The 13,684-nt window shown below is 59.3% G+C and overlaps 1 protein-coding gene across 2 annotated transcripts in view; it reads left to right on the top strand.

Annotated features, from left to right (window-relative positions):
* CACNA1C (calcium voltage-gated channel subunit alpha1 C) overlaps positions 1 to 13,684 on the top strand; it is a 477,743-nt gene that overhangs the window by 46,239 nt on the left and 417,820 nt on the right. For both annotated transcript variants that reach the window (XM_024128968.3, XM_028490773.2), the window contains exons 2-3: positions 4,192 to 4,513; positions 7,415 to 7,520. In XM_024128968.3, the coding sequence (XP_023984736.2) occupies positions 4,192 to 4,513; positions 7,415 to 7,520 (428 nt within the window). The remainder of the gene's footprint in view (positions 1 to 4,191; positions 4,514 to 7,414; positions 7,521 to 13,684) is intronic.

The raw sequence follows: 13,684 nt of genomic DNA, 5'->3' as shown, positions 1-13,684 counted from the left end.
TGTGTGATTGGGAATTATTCATTGTAGTGTGTGTGTGTGTGTGTGTGTGTGTGTGTCTTTGTTTACTGTGCCCTTCGTTATGTCACAGGCCGCAGCAGTGCTTGAGCTGCCAGGACCGAAATACTGAAGGTTGTTTTCTTGCCCTCTGGCTGGGGAGAGGTTGACATTCCACTTTTCCCCGCGGGCTTATTCGTATGTGCTTCTCCAGATGGTCCTCTCCCGAGAGGACCCACTGCTCTGGGAACGGTTCACAGTATAAATAAGGTCATCAGCCAAGGCTCGGGTGGCTCTGAAGTCAAGCCCCCAGACCGGGCTTTCCGAGCCGCTCTTGGCTCCGTGGAGCCCTGGTCTCGATGCCTCGGGGCCCCGGATGCGCCCGGCGCCGGCCTTCGTGGGTGATGGAGTCTGCTCCTGCCTCCCGCTTCCCGCCTTCTTCTCAGACTGTGTCCAGATGTTCCGGGAGCGCTGGGATGTGGCCGGCAGGTCTGCGGGAGGGGGTGGCGTCGAGGCCTCGAGTCGGGAGAGGACCGCGGAGGGCCGGACGGTCCGGCAGGGTGGAGCCAGGGCCGCTTTCACGGACGCGAGGGAAGAGGACGGTCGGCCCAGGAGCTCCAGCAGAGGCTGTTCACCATGGTCATGGCCAAACCGGGGGTCTAGGAAGCAAGGTGGTTTCCCACAGATCAAACAGGCACACTTAGGGTCGCAGCCCTCGCCGGTGAAGCCGGTGAGACACGCGGTCCGGCCACGCCGGACCCGCTCGGTCCAGGGCAGCACGTCTGTCCACCCGCCTCCATCCCTGAGGCCCCGGGGCGGCTGGTGCGGTGGGCGCTGCCCCGGGAAGGTTGCCGCAGACGCGAAGGGCGTTCTTGGGGTCAGGAGTGCAGCCCCGTCACCCTCAGGCCGTGAGCCCCCGGAGGAGCTCGTCCTCCAGCGAGTACTGCGCCCTCGTGTGTGGGGGGCACACTCCCCTGGCTGGCTGCCCCGGCGCCGCGAGGCTCGCGTCCTTTCCTTGGGGCTCCCGTAAGAGAGGCGAAGGCCGGCCTCGCGGGGTCCCGCTTGCTTTAAGCTTCGGACGCACACAGGGAGGACGGCGGCAGGTGTGTGACAGATGAGACCCCCGGTGCGAAGGGTTGGGTCCCCTGGCTCCCCACTTCCTAGATGGTGACATGGAGCTGGTGTCGGGTCGGGGACAGGCCGTGAACTGAGGACCAGGCCCAGGAGCGGGGGTGGGGCTCCGGTGCCACGGGGACCACATGGCGACAGTGCAGGAGGCGGCTGTCGGGGGACGGGGAAGTGGCAGCAGCTGGTACCTCAGTGGACCCGAAGCGCTCCTCTTGGGGTCCTGCGGGGTGGGACGCGCACACCTGTGATGCCACCCCCCTCCCTCTCGTGCCCCCGCAGACATCACGAGTCTGTCACCTTTCTCTCGTGCTCAGAAAAGTCCCAGAATCCTTGAGGTACGGCGTTTTGGTGGCCACGTCGGTCAGTTGGCATAAAACTGGAAACTTACCGGGTGTCACTGGTGGGATGATGGAAGGGACGTAGACTTTGGAAGCTGGCAGGAATGACAGCCCAGGCAGGTGCGAGCAAGCGCATTCGTTCTCCTTTGGTTGCAAGGGACAGAAATCCAGTTCCAGTTAGCTTAAGCGAAGTTACCTAAGGAATAAAACTGGAAAGCTCAGGGTGAGGCGGGCATCAGGTGTGGCTGGCTGCAGGTGCCCAGTGGCTGTCAGAGTCTGTTTCTAGGATGGAGTGTGTCTGGGTTCTGAGGCTAAGCTGAGTCGTGTGCTCATCTCTGCACTGGCCCCCATCGTGGACAGGGCCGGCGGTGGGACTGAGAGGGTCACGCCGGGAGCAAAAGTTGCCTTGAAGCCCTAACCTAGAAGGACGAGCCCAGGACGTGCGCTGGGGGGAGGGGGCTGGGCGAGGCACCAGGTGTTCATCTGGACCCCGCGCGTGGCAGGGAGGAGAGGGAAGGGCCCCACGAGGCAGCGTGTCCTGGGCCAGCAGCTTCCCTGGAGGAGCCTCGTGAACACGAAGCAGAGAAGAGGGTCATCGTGGGGGGGGGGCTTGCAGGTGACATTCGTGCCACTGGTTGGGCTCCAGCCACAGTCTCCCAGGCGACTGAAGTGGCCTCCAGGTGGCAGGCTCTCTGCCCACAGGAATCACCCCACTCTCTGTGGCATCTCCTGACCCTGTGGCACCTGCCCAGCTGGCCAGTCTCAAGGTCCCGTGTCTGATCTGGGGCCCAGGCTGAGCTGATCCCTTGGTAAGCCTTGTAGGCTTCTGGGGTGAGGCGCCCGGCAAGTAGACGGGGGAGAACCCACCAGGCAGGCGCCGTGTCACGGGGACAGTCTTGGAGGCTTCTCTTGCCTTCAGACCAGAGCCATGCAGATGCTTCTATGCTGGATTTCACTGGTTCCCACCCAGGTTTCCTTCTGGTCACCCCCACTACACACAGCGCCCTCTCCCAGATACCAAACGCTGCGTCACGAGTCACCGAAGACAAGTGGCTTTCCGCAGCAAACACTGTGCCGTCTCCCAGTTTCTGCGGGTCAGGAGTTCAGGAAGGTCCCGCTGGGCTGTTCTGGCTTGGGGTGTGTCATGGGGTTGCAGTCAGGTGGTGGCTGGAGCAGCTGGGGGCTGGCTGGGACGCCCACCCCCCAACCCCACGTTGGCTGGCCGGGCTTCCTCGCAGCATGGCGGCCCGGGGCTGGTCGTGCGAGTTTTCGACCGAGCCTTGGAAATAATCTCTGCTGTCGCCTCCGCTGAACTTTACCAGTCAAAACGGTCACAAGAGGCCAACGCTTTGTCAGGAGGAGGGCGCGTAGACCCTATTTCTCAGTGGGAGGAGATCCTGGTTCAGAACCATCACAGCCCCCGCCCTCCTATCCAGCACCTCCCATCGCCACATGGGTTTGAGGTACCTGGATGTGACCTTGCCTGGGTCCGTCCCCTTCATTTATCAGACTTACTTTTATTTTTTGGAACTTAGGTGCAGAGATTTGAGTGAATTATACCCTTCAACTCATTGTACGTTTGTCAGCATTGATTCACGCAGTGGCTCTCATTCCTTCATTCATTCGTTCTTCTTTTCTGTCCCCATACGCCTATTCTCATTTTCCACCTCATCTTCCATAAACAACCATTCTATTCTACTTCATTTGTACGTGTTCTTACAAGTATGTATTTTAATTGACATGTGTTGCATTGCATATTTGTCTTTTTCTACATCCTCCTCCTCTCACTGTGTTTCTGAGGTCCATAAATGTTGTAATGCAATACATCTCGTGTCTTGTTTACGTAAAATGAGGGGTGTGATGTATCCAAGGTCTCGCGGCTGACCTAGACTGAACTAGGACCAGAGCAGATTCCCAGCATCACACGCTGATGTTTCCATGTGCCACCTCCCTGGCTCCTGCAATGGTTTGAAATAGGACCTTTTTTTTTTTTTTTAATAGATCTCTATTGGAGTAAAACTGCTTCACAATACCGTGCTAGTTTCTGTGGCACGGCAAAGTGAATCAGCCATATGTATACATATATCCCCATATCCCCGCCCTCTTGCGTCTCCCTCCCTCCCACCCTCCCTACCCCACCCCTCTAGGTGGTCACAAGGCACCGAGCTGATCTCCCTGTGCTGTGCGGCTGCTTCCCACTAGCTAGCTGTTTTACGTTCGGTAGTGTGTATGTGTGTCCGTGCCACTCTCTCACTTTGTCCCAGCTTACCCTTCCCCCTCCCCGTGTCCTCAGGTCCGTTCTCTACGTCTACCTCTTTATTCCTGCCCTGCAACTAGGTTCATCAGTACCTTTTTTTTTAGATTCCATATATATATGTGTTGGCATACGGTATTTGTTTTTCTCTTTCTGACTGACTTCACTCTGTAGGACAGTCTCGAGGTCCACCCACCTCACTACAAATAATTTCGTTTCTTTTCACGGCTGAGTAACATTCCATCGTGTATATGTGGCCCATCTTCTTCATCCAGTCGTCTGTCGGTGGACGCTTAGGTTGCTTCCATGTCCTGGCGAGTGTGAACAGAGCCGCGGTGAACACCGTAGTACAGGACTCCTGTTGAACTGTGGTTGAAATGAGACTTGCGAAAAGAATCGTGAGCCTGGGACCCAGAGCCCATCACAGGCTCCCCCGTTTTCCTCCCAGTGACTGCTGTCCCCCGTTCTCTCCTGCAGGTCCCAGCTATGGGAGCCCGCGGCGGGCCCACGCCGACGTGAACGCCAACGCGGCCGCGGGGCTGGCGCCTGAGCACATCCCCACGCCGGGGGCCGCCCTGTCCTGGCAGGCGGCCATCGACGCGGCCCGGCGGGCCAGGCTGATGGGCAGCGCCGGCGACGCCGCCATCTCCACGGTGAGCTCCACGCGGCGGAAGCGGCAGCAGCACGGGAAGCCCAAGAAGCAGGGCGGCGCGCTGGCCACGCGCCCGCCCCGGGCCCTGCTCTGCCTGACCCTCGGGAACCCCATCCGGAGGGCGTGCATCGGCATCGTCGAGTGGAAGTATCCTTTGCGCGCGGCGCCGGCAGGCGGTCCTCAGGCTGCGTCTGTCTCCGGGGCGCCGTCCGGATGCAGGGCCCGGGGCCCTGCCCAGCCTCGAGTGCGAGTCCCTGGCCGTGGCGCCCGGGACTCTGCCTGTGTCACCAGCTCCCCGCGCGTTGTGTTTTCACATAATAAGCGGCATTTGAGAAAAGAAGCCTAAGGGGTAGGGCGGCGTCCCCTCTCCGGGCTGAGCTTGCCCGGGACCCGCTGACGTGTGGGGATGACGGCGCTGCACCCCGCACCCCCTCCTCCTCCCGAGCTGTGGGACCGGCGCAGAGGCGGGACCTGCTGCTCGAGGGTGCGGGGCCCGGGAGGGCGAGAGGGCCGCGGCTCGGTGTTTCTCAGCCTTGGGGCACGTCGGCCTCACCTGGGGAGCTGGGACAAAGCACAGGTGTCTGAGCTCCGCCCAGGCCCGGCCGAAGTGGAGAGCGCCGGCCTGAGGGTGTGACGCGGACCCCCTGTCTGCGGAACCCAGTGAGCAGGGCCTGCGGAGGAAGCGGCTTGGAAAGGCTAGGCTCTCGGTGCGATTGCCGGCCCCTTCCCGCCCGGGAATGGTGGGGGGGGGGGCGGGAGGGAAAGGCTCACAGCCATCGGTGCGTGCGCCCCCGACCTCCCCGTGATGACACGGCGCCCACAGGTCACACGGGCGGGACTAGGGCCTGGGACTTAGCGCGGGGTGTCTTCCCAGCGAGAATCCACTTGGGCAGGGCGGCCACGTCTCCGGGGTTCAGGATGGAGGGCTGGGTTTCAGTTATGACTTTCCATGGAAGGATTTAGAGGTCTTGGGACTGGATGAAAGGTAAAAGGACGTGTTAGCTCCGTCAGTGCCTGAGCCCTTAAGCCCAAGGGCACTTGAGAGGAGGCGCCCGAGCCCAGTGCCGCCGCAGAGCCAGGCGGGGCTCCCAGGGCCAAGGTGTCCGCTTTCCGGGTGACCGGGTGAGAGGCTGGGCTCGGGCGGCCCCGCTGGGCTGCTGTCACAGACGCTCAGTCAGGGCCGAGGGGCCAGGGGGCGGGGGCCTGGGGGGGCTGAACTCGCCCACACCACGCCCCTGGCAGCCGGCGGAGCTGATGTTCAGATCCAGGTGCCGCGAATCCAAATCCCCGGTCCACGCAGCCTGCTCCCCGTGAGCCCAGAGTGCAGAAGAGGACGCGCTGGAGGATGTTTAGAGGATGCCACCCGGCCCGGCTGGGACACACGGGGGCCCGACCTGGGCCTGAACACCCAGCCCGCAGTGGGCTTCTCCACGCTGCAGAGTTTCTTTCGTGCCTGCAGCTCCCGGCCTTCCTCACGGCCAGCATCCCATCTTCACCACGCGTCCTCAGCCAGCTCAAGGGGCAGCACGGCCTCTTGGAAAAGATGAGTCAGAAGCTCTGGTTTGGACCTGGCTCTGCTGTTGGCCAGCTCGGGTCTGAGACAGGTGGTTTTATTTTCTGTGTCTGTCCAGCTGGGGGGCTGGGCGGTGCACTGCAGGCCATCTTCTGGACATCAAGGCCCATGCAGACAACGGCAGTGGACCCCCAGCTCTGCCCTTGGGCCGAGGGGACCTGTAGCCGAGGGGAGCTGTAGCCGGGAGGCCCTGGACTAGAGAATCACCGCTTCCTTCCAGGCCCCGAGCTGCCCTGATGACACAGGTCTGGGGCCATCCGTGGCAGAGGAGTGGACAGTGGACTCGGTGGGCGCAGGTCTGGGTTCTGGTCCTGGCTGGTCCGTGCCTGATGTGGGTCTGGGGAATGTTTCTCAGGCTTTCTGGGCCTCAGGAGTTTGGACCAGACCACCTCCAAGGTCTCTTCCTGCTTCAGGGTTCGTTAGCTTTGTGAGTGCAGGTTTCCCTGCAGATGGAGGTGGTCCCTTTCTCCAGGAATGCCATCCTCCTCTTCCTCCTCCTGTGAGGCTCCACAGACTAGGTTGGAAACTCGGCCGTGTTGGGAGGTGGGGAGACGGGGCTGGAAGAGCATGAACCGGGCCCTTCTTCTGAAGCCCCCTTCTCTGGCCTTCAGTTGAGGGTGCAGGGTGGAAGGGCTGTTATCACAGTTGCTCATTTTTCTCTCGAGAATGTGTCTGCCCTGATATTTCGGCGCAGAAGATCCGGGCACAAGGACCTCCCTGATTGCTGGGAGGGGCGAACCTTGGCTCATCCCCTCCAGCGCCTGGCACAAGCCGCGGGCAAGTCAAGAGGCCCTGGGACACAGGCCGCCTCATCGCAGGCAGGGCCTCCGCAGACTGAAGAGGCTCTGGGCCCCTGCACAGAGCTGCCGTCCCCTGCGTGTGCAGCACACGCTGCTGTGCCCCTGGGCGTCCGGAGCCCCTGGCCACCTTCAGGCTCTTTGCAAGCAGAGAATAAGGAGGAAGAAAAAACAGACTCGAAATTTCAAGTTAAAAGATTGAAAATCCTCTCTCCAAATGTCACTGAAACGTCTTCAAGTCAAGTCTCTGCCTTGAATCCCAGGGGGCCCGCCTCTCGCCCTGCCAAGCTGGGTCGGGCCCCGGTGCGGGCCTCTGCGGGTGGCGAGCCCCGGCTGGAGCAGGCCTCGATCTTTCAAAGCAACCCTGAGCGCACATGAGGGAAAATGAAGTCCAGGGCAAATCTAAATAAATAAAAGAAGGGAAAAAAGTTTTAGAAACCTGTGTTTACTCTGGCACGCGCCTGGCCTCCACTGCTTTTGACATATTAGGGAAAATCTTGGCGGAGCCCATTAGAAGCACTTAACAAGGCATGTGTTTCTTTTCAGAATACAAGGGGCTTGGAATGTATTGTTTAAACAAGATCCGATGAATCTTTGATTCAGTTTTGAAACATCCATCTGTGTATGTTTGTCTCACTGGTGCTTCCGTGGCATTAACTTCCTTAACTCCCTTCCCAGGCCGTTTGAAATCATTATCTTACTGACTATTTTTGCCAACTGCGTGGCCTTAGCCATCTATATTCCCTTTCCAGAGGACGACTCCAACGCCACCAACTCCAACCTGGTAAGTGCACCGCTGCGTCTGCGTTGCCGCGTCGGCGGAGGCCTGAGCTTGGATCACGCGGATTCAAGCTGGAACGTGTCTGACGGTCCAAAAGCCAGCCGAGCTTGGATCCCGAGGGCTCTAGCTCGTTACTGAAACGGGCACCTGTCTCATCTCGGCCTGTTTTGAGAGATACCTTCGCAGCCAGGCGGTTGCGAGCAGGGCGCACGTGAGCGTGAGTTCTGGGCGGCGGCCTGGGGCTGCTCAGCACACCTGCAGCCTTGAAGGGCAGGTGTTTGCGGGAGCGAGTGTGCCTTCTGGATCCTCCATCGTGTTTGTTTCCAGGGCCTTCATTCCGCTGGTGAGGTTCGCTCAGGTGATCTATAGGATCGGTGCGCGAGAAGTAATTTCTAGGAAACTTTTAGGCAAGTTTGCTTTTGCAGCCAAGATGTACTATTTAGTTAGAAAGGTTTTCTGTTCTTGGGAAAGGCGGCTTTCCCTCTGGTTGGTTGGGAGGCCGGTGCTGGCAGTTTGGGGTGAGAATGTGTCCATGGAAAAAGTGTGGAGGGCGTTTACTTTGGGCTGAGCGTGAAGTCATCACAAAGGCCCTTGCGCCGTCTGGGCACGGGAGGAGAGCCTTGGAATGCAGCTGGCAGAGCCGGACGCCCCGGGATGCCTCAGCTGCAGGCTTGGGGGGAAGTCCTGTCCCTCTCCTCTCCCCTGCCAGGACACCAAAGCTTCTCACGTGACCCCCCAAAAGCGCATCTTCCGCCGTCGTTGGCTGCTTCCTCTGGTGACACGGGACTGTCTGGTGATAGTTTCTGGAAGAAGCAGGAGGGAACCGGGCCTCCTCCTGCTGTCGCCGGCTTCTTGTGATGTCACGGGAGAGTCAGTTCTTCTGCTTCTCAGCCTTTGACGTTTGTTTTTGGCCCCGTCAGGCCGTCCGTCCGACGCCCGTTCAGACCTCACGGCCGTCGCCCGGCCGTCACGGTGAGCCTGGGCTGCACGTGGGGTCAGGCTCCGGAGCCGGCCCTTAAGCCTAGTGATGACCCGGCAACCAGAGCACCGGCCCAATCCACGCGGCCTGCTGAGGCGTGACCTTGCCTCTTAACAGGCAGGACATCTTTGCCGTGGCAGAGGAAGTACAAGAGGGGTGTCCCAAAGGGCCCCTAGAAAAGCAGGAGCCTCTTGCAGTGGCGCTCTTCTGCTCCGAGTGTCACCTCCGCCCGCCCCCCGGCCCGTCCTCCCCAGAACCCTGCGGCTGCGCGCTTAGAAGGGAATCTGGGGCGTTTGGAAGCCAGTGATGCTCGGGGTCAGCTCTGGGCCAAGGCACCGAGGAGGGGGCTGTCATCTTAGCCCCAGAGACGGCCCCTCACCCCGAGTCCGGGAGGATGAGCAGGGCCACTGGGGGCTGTACAGGTGGGCGCGCTGGGTGACCGAGGGCTGCTGGTCCCACCCCTCCGGGCTGGAGAGCAGGGTGTCCCTGGACGCCCTCCGGGCTGGGGCGAGGGGCCGTGGTCTTTAAAATACTCCTCAGCGTGACGGATGGGCTCTGAAACTAGGCGGGGGTGATGGTTGCACAACTGTGGACTTTTACTGAAGATCGCAGGTCATACGCTCACAACGGGCGGATTTCCCGGTGTGTAAATTGTACCAGTAAAGCTGCTCTGAATAAAGGGTACGGTACTGCCAGCAGCAGCCCAGTGCCGGCCAGGCTGCCCCGCTGGTCGCTCTTCCGTCTTCCCCGATGAGGGCGAGGCCACACGGTGGAGGGAGGGCAGTGGGGGGCGGTCAGGACTTGGGGGACCTCATACTAGGGATTCGGGGTGCACAGGAGAGCATGGGGGCTTGAGGGGGGTTCCAGTTGCTAAGGCAGCTGCTGCCTCTCTCAAGCCGTGGGTTGGGCGGTGACAGTAGATTAAGGAACTGTGGTCAGAAGATGGAGGGTTTCCTCCATCCTAAACACACACAGATACACACACACATACCTACACACGTGTATACACAGACACAGAGACACACATCCATGTACACAGACACACACAGGCACGCACATGTACACAGACACAGAGACACACATATATGTACAGACACAGACAAACACACATACATACACACACATATACACAGACACAGAGACACACATATATGTACACAGACACACACACACATACACAGACATAGAGACACACATATATGTACACAGACACACACACAGAGACACATACACAGACACACACATGTATGTACACACACACACGTACACAGACGCACACACACACAGACACACAGACACACTCATACATAGACACACACAGACACACAACACACACATATATACACAGATACAGACACACAGGCACACACATACACAGACACAGACACACACATGTATGTACACAGACACACACATACACACACGTACACAGACGCACACACACATAGACATAGACACACAGACACACTCATACGTAGACACACACAGACACACAACACACACATATATACACAGATACAGACACACAGGCACACACATACACAGACACAGAGACACACACGTACACAGACACACACGTAGACACAGACACGCACACAAAAACATATACAGACACACCCACAGATACACATACACACAGATGCACACACAGGTGCACTTGCCTCATTCTGTGAGCTCTGTCCCTGAACTTCCTTTGGTGGGCGCCTGTGTACATGCACGTATAATATTTTACCTTTAATCTTTCTGAGGAAGGGTCTGCCTTGCCTCTGCTGGGTCCTTTCTGCCCTCTCCTCGGCACCTTGCTCCCCTTCCCTGGGCTTGTGGCTTCGTCCCCGGGCCTCTCTAGGGCCACTGTGTTATGGGGCCGAGGGGACAGACTGCCCTTGGCATGGTGCATCCAATGGCCACACCCCTTCCTTCCAGGAGGGGCCTCGGACTTGGGTCATGCAGGCAGCATGTACCCCAGCACGCGAGGTCCCCAGGTACAGGCCTCCCTGGTGGCTCCTGGAGCTGTGGGTTTGGGGACGCCCTGAAGATCTCAGGGCCCTTCTCGAGGGTGCCCCCGGTCTCACTGCTTCTTGTTTCCTCACTGACACTCCTGTGTCTCAACTTGGGATCTTTGGAACAGCCCCACCCAGAAGACTCCTCTGGGGTCTTCCAGACTTGACTGTGCCCTGACCTTCGCCCCTGGACCTCAGGAGCCACAGTCCAACTCCCGTTTTGCTTCCCGTGAAGTCATAGCTTCCCTGGGGCACGGCGGGCCACCGACTGGACGGCCAAGGGTGTTAGAAAACCCCTCACACAAACAACCAAGCAAAACCCACGTTGGCTGATGGGTCAGGATCAACCAATACGAGCGTCGTGATCTGGACCCGCCCCTTCCTCCTTCTCATGGCGGCGTTTTCTGTGGTCAGAGGCCCCTTTGCAAAACTTTCACCAAAACTGTGGCTTTGGGACACAGCTATTATTTAGTCCCCTGCTACCTCTCTTCCCATGTCCCCTGTGTCTTCTAGCTTCTTTTCCTGCATCTATGGGAACTTTTTACCAGGGTTCTGTCCTGCCCATCTCATTTTCTGCTCTCTCCCTTGGTGAGCTTAGTTACCCCTGCAGCTTTTCATTCACTTTCTACGTAAATTGTTCCTAGACTTATGGCTCCAGCTCCAAGCTGTTTCCAAAGGCTTGGATCAGCATCTCCTACGTGAGCGAGGCCGGTGGACCAGTGACTCGTGACCCCGCTTGGTTATTATAAAAGCCTGGAGAGCTTGAAATACACCGACTGCAACGTTTTGGAAGATCTGACTCAGATTTAGTAGTTCTGCGGCGTGGCCCAGGAATATGCAATTTTTAAAATTCCTTGTGGTGGGGGTGTTGGGGGTCATGAGGCATCGTCAGCCAGGAGAAGGACTTCAGGGGAAAGGTCACATTTAAGGGGCAGGGAACGAGGGGGACGGTTTGGGGTTACGTGAGGAGCCCGTGGAAGATGCAGGAGGAGACATTGGACAGGACAGGTGCAGGTCAGGACTCCAGAGGCAGTTCGCGCTGGAGCGAGGGGGAGGGGGGACGGACAGGAGCCCCGGGCCTGGCTCTGCACCTGCGGCAGGTGCAGAGGGAGAGGCGGGGCCCGTGCGGGGTGGGTGGACGGGGGTGGGGAGCGAGAGTGGGAGAGAAACTGAGGAGACAGAGTCTTTGAAGCTCAAGGAACAGAGATCTAAACACATAAGGAGGGGCTGGGTGGTGGTTCTTCCTTGCCTTTCTGGCAGCTCAAGGCCGACTGTGTAGAGAGCGGGCTCCGGTCTCTGGGTGGAGGACGGGCCGCCGGTCCTGTCTGCAGCCTCGGGGGCCCTGAAGCAGGGATGCAGGCGGCTCTTTGTTGAGCTTTGAGGACTGAAACACTCCCACCAAAATGTTCTTGTCGTGCCAGAACGCGGCCCCCGAATCACGTAAGGGCCCCTGAAATGAAGCTTGAGAATTCTCCCGTGACTCTCATAGCTTTTTTTTTTTGTTTTTTTGTGGTACGCGGGCCTCTCACTGTTGTGGCCTCTCCTGCTGCGGAGCACAGGCTCCGGACGTGCAGGCTCAGCGGCCACGGCTCACGGGCCCAGCCGCTCCGCGGAATGTGGGATCTTCCCGGACCGGCTTCCTGGACCGGGGCACGAACCCGTGTCCCCTGCATCGGCAGGCGGACTCTCCACCACTGCGCCACCAGGGAAGCCCCATACCTTTTTTAAAACAAGAAATTGCAGTTCCAGCGTCCTGCTCTGAGGAGGGAACGATGCTGCACCTACAGCAGAGGCCCTAGGACCTCAGTGCCTACGGATTACCTGGGCTGAGGCTACAATGCAGAGTCCCAGGCCCCACCTGCGGAGCCCAGGCCGGGAGCCCAGCGGGGTGGGCGCCCAGGCGTCGGTGTGTTTAATGCGCCCCCCCCCCCCGGCGCTCCTGCTGCTGGGGGCCGCGGGCTGCTCTTTGGGAAAAGCGACCAGCACGTTGGCCGTCCTGCGAGTGGGTCCCTGTCAGTCCTCTCCCCTGGCTCTCTCTAGATCCAGGCAGAGAGGGAACACAGCGGCTCCCCGGAGGTTTCCCCTCCATGGGGTTCAAGAATAATCTGTTTAGCAAAGTCACTCGCAGTCCAGGAGGAGGAGGTCCCCTCACACCCCCGCGGGTCCACAGCCGCCCCCCGCTGGCTCATGGCTCCCTTCTCTCCACCCCGTTCCTCCTCCACCTGCTGAGTGCAATCCCCGTTGTTTGCCTAGCACTTTACTTTCTCCTCTTTCCAAGAGGCGAAAAGTGTTCCAGTATGGAATTTTTTAAAAGTCTTCTTCTCATTATTTAAGTAAAAGTCCGGTTGTTTTATGCTCCATGTAACATACACCGTTGCACCCAAATCCGTCAACTTTGTTATCTTTTCCTGGTGCTAGTGGGGCAGAAAAAAACGTGAACTGGCCTGTGACACGACGGCTCTCTCTGCATTATTCACAGTCTCGGTACTGGCAGGGCCACCTGGCACGCAGAGCATCCGGTGTAAATAGCGCTGTGAACCCCTCCCTCTGGTAGCCGCTGCCCTGCAGGTAAATCGGATGATGTGTCTTGACCTCTGGTGCCAGCAGGGCAGACTCATCGCGTATGGAAAACTCCCAGCTCCCTGCAAACCCTGAAGTCGGCGCAGACTTGGCTTGGGCCGGAATATTAAGAGAACATATTTGGCATTTGACCTTGTGCAGAGAACAGGGCTGTGTACTTTCTGGAGCCAGAGCCAGGCCGTACCCGGAGGTGGGGGGAGGAGGAGAGGCCAGAGAAAGAGTCATGGGGGGCCGGGGGCGGGGCGCTGCAGGGGGCTCGTCAGAGGGGCCCCCCCCAAGTGCCGAGGAGAAGGCTGGGGTGTCGGGTTTCCCATTTAGGCTGTGAAACGGGGACAGCCGCCGAGGCTGGGTGGGCGGGTCATCAGCTAAGGCCCTTGGGCCCTTCGAGCAGTGCCCGCACAGGCTGTGTGCGCCGCCCGCCCGGAGAGCTTGCAGCCGGAAACTGGGGGCCTCCGTCCTGTCCTGGAGAGGTCACCCCGGGCCCTTCGGGACAGCTTTTGTGGGCGAGGAGACCCAGAGGCTGTTGTTTCTGCACACCTCGCCCGGGAGATGGGCATCTGAGCTGCCCAGCCCCGTGGTCTCACTGCACGGGGGGGAAGCAGAGAGGC

This window comes from Physeter macrocephalus, chromosome 6 (genome assembly GCF_002837175.3).
Source record: "Physeter macrocephalus isolate SW-GA chromosome 6, ASM283717v5, whole genome shotgun sequence".
Lineage (NCBI taxonomy): Eukaryota > Metazoa > Chordata > Mammalia > Artiodactyla > Physeteridae > Physeter > Physeter macrocephalus.
This window is presented reverse-complemented; position numbering and strand designations above follow the sequence as displayed.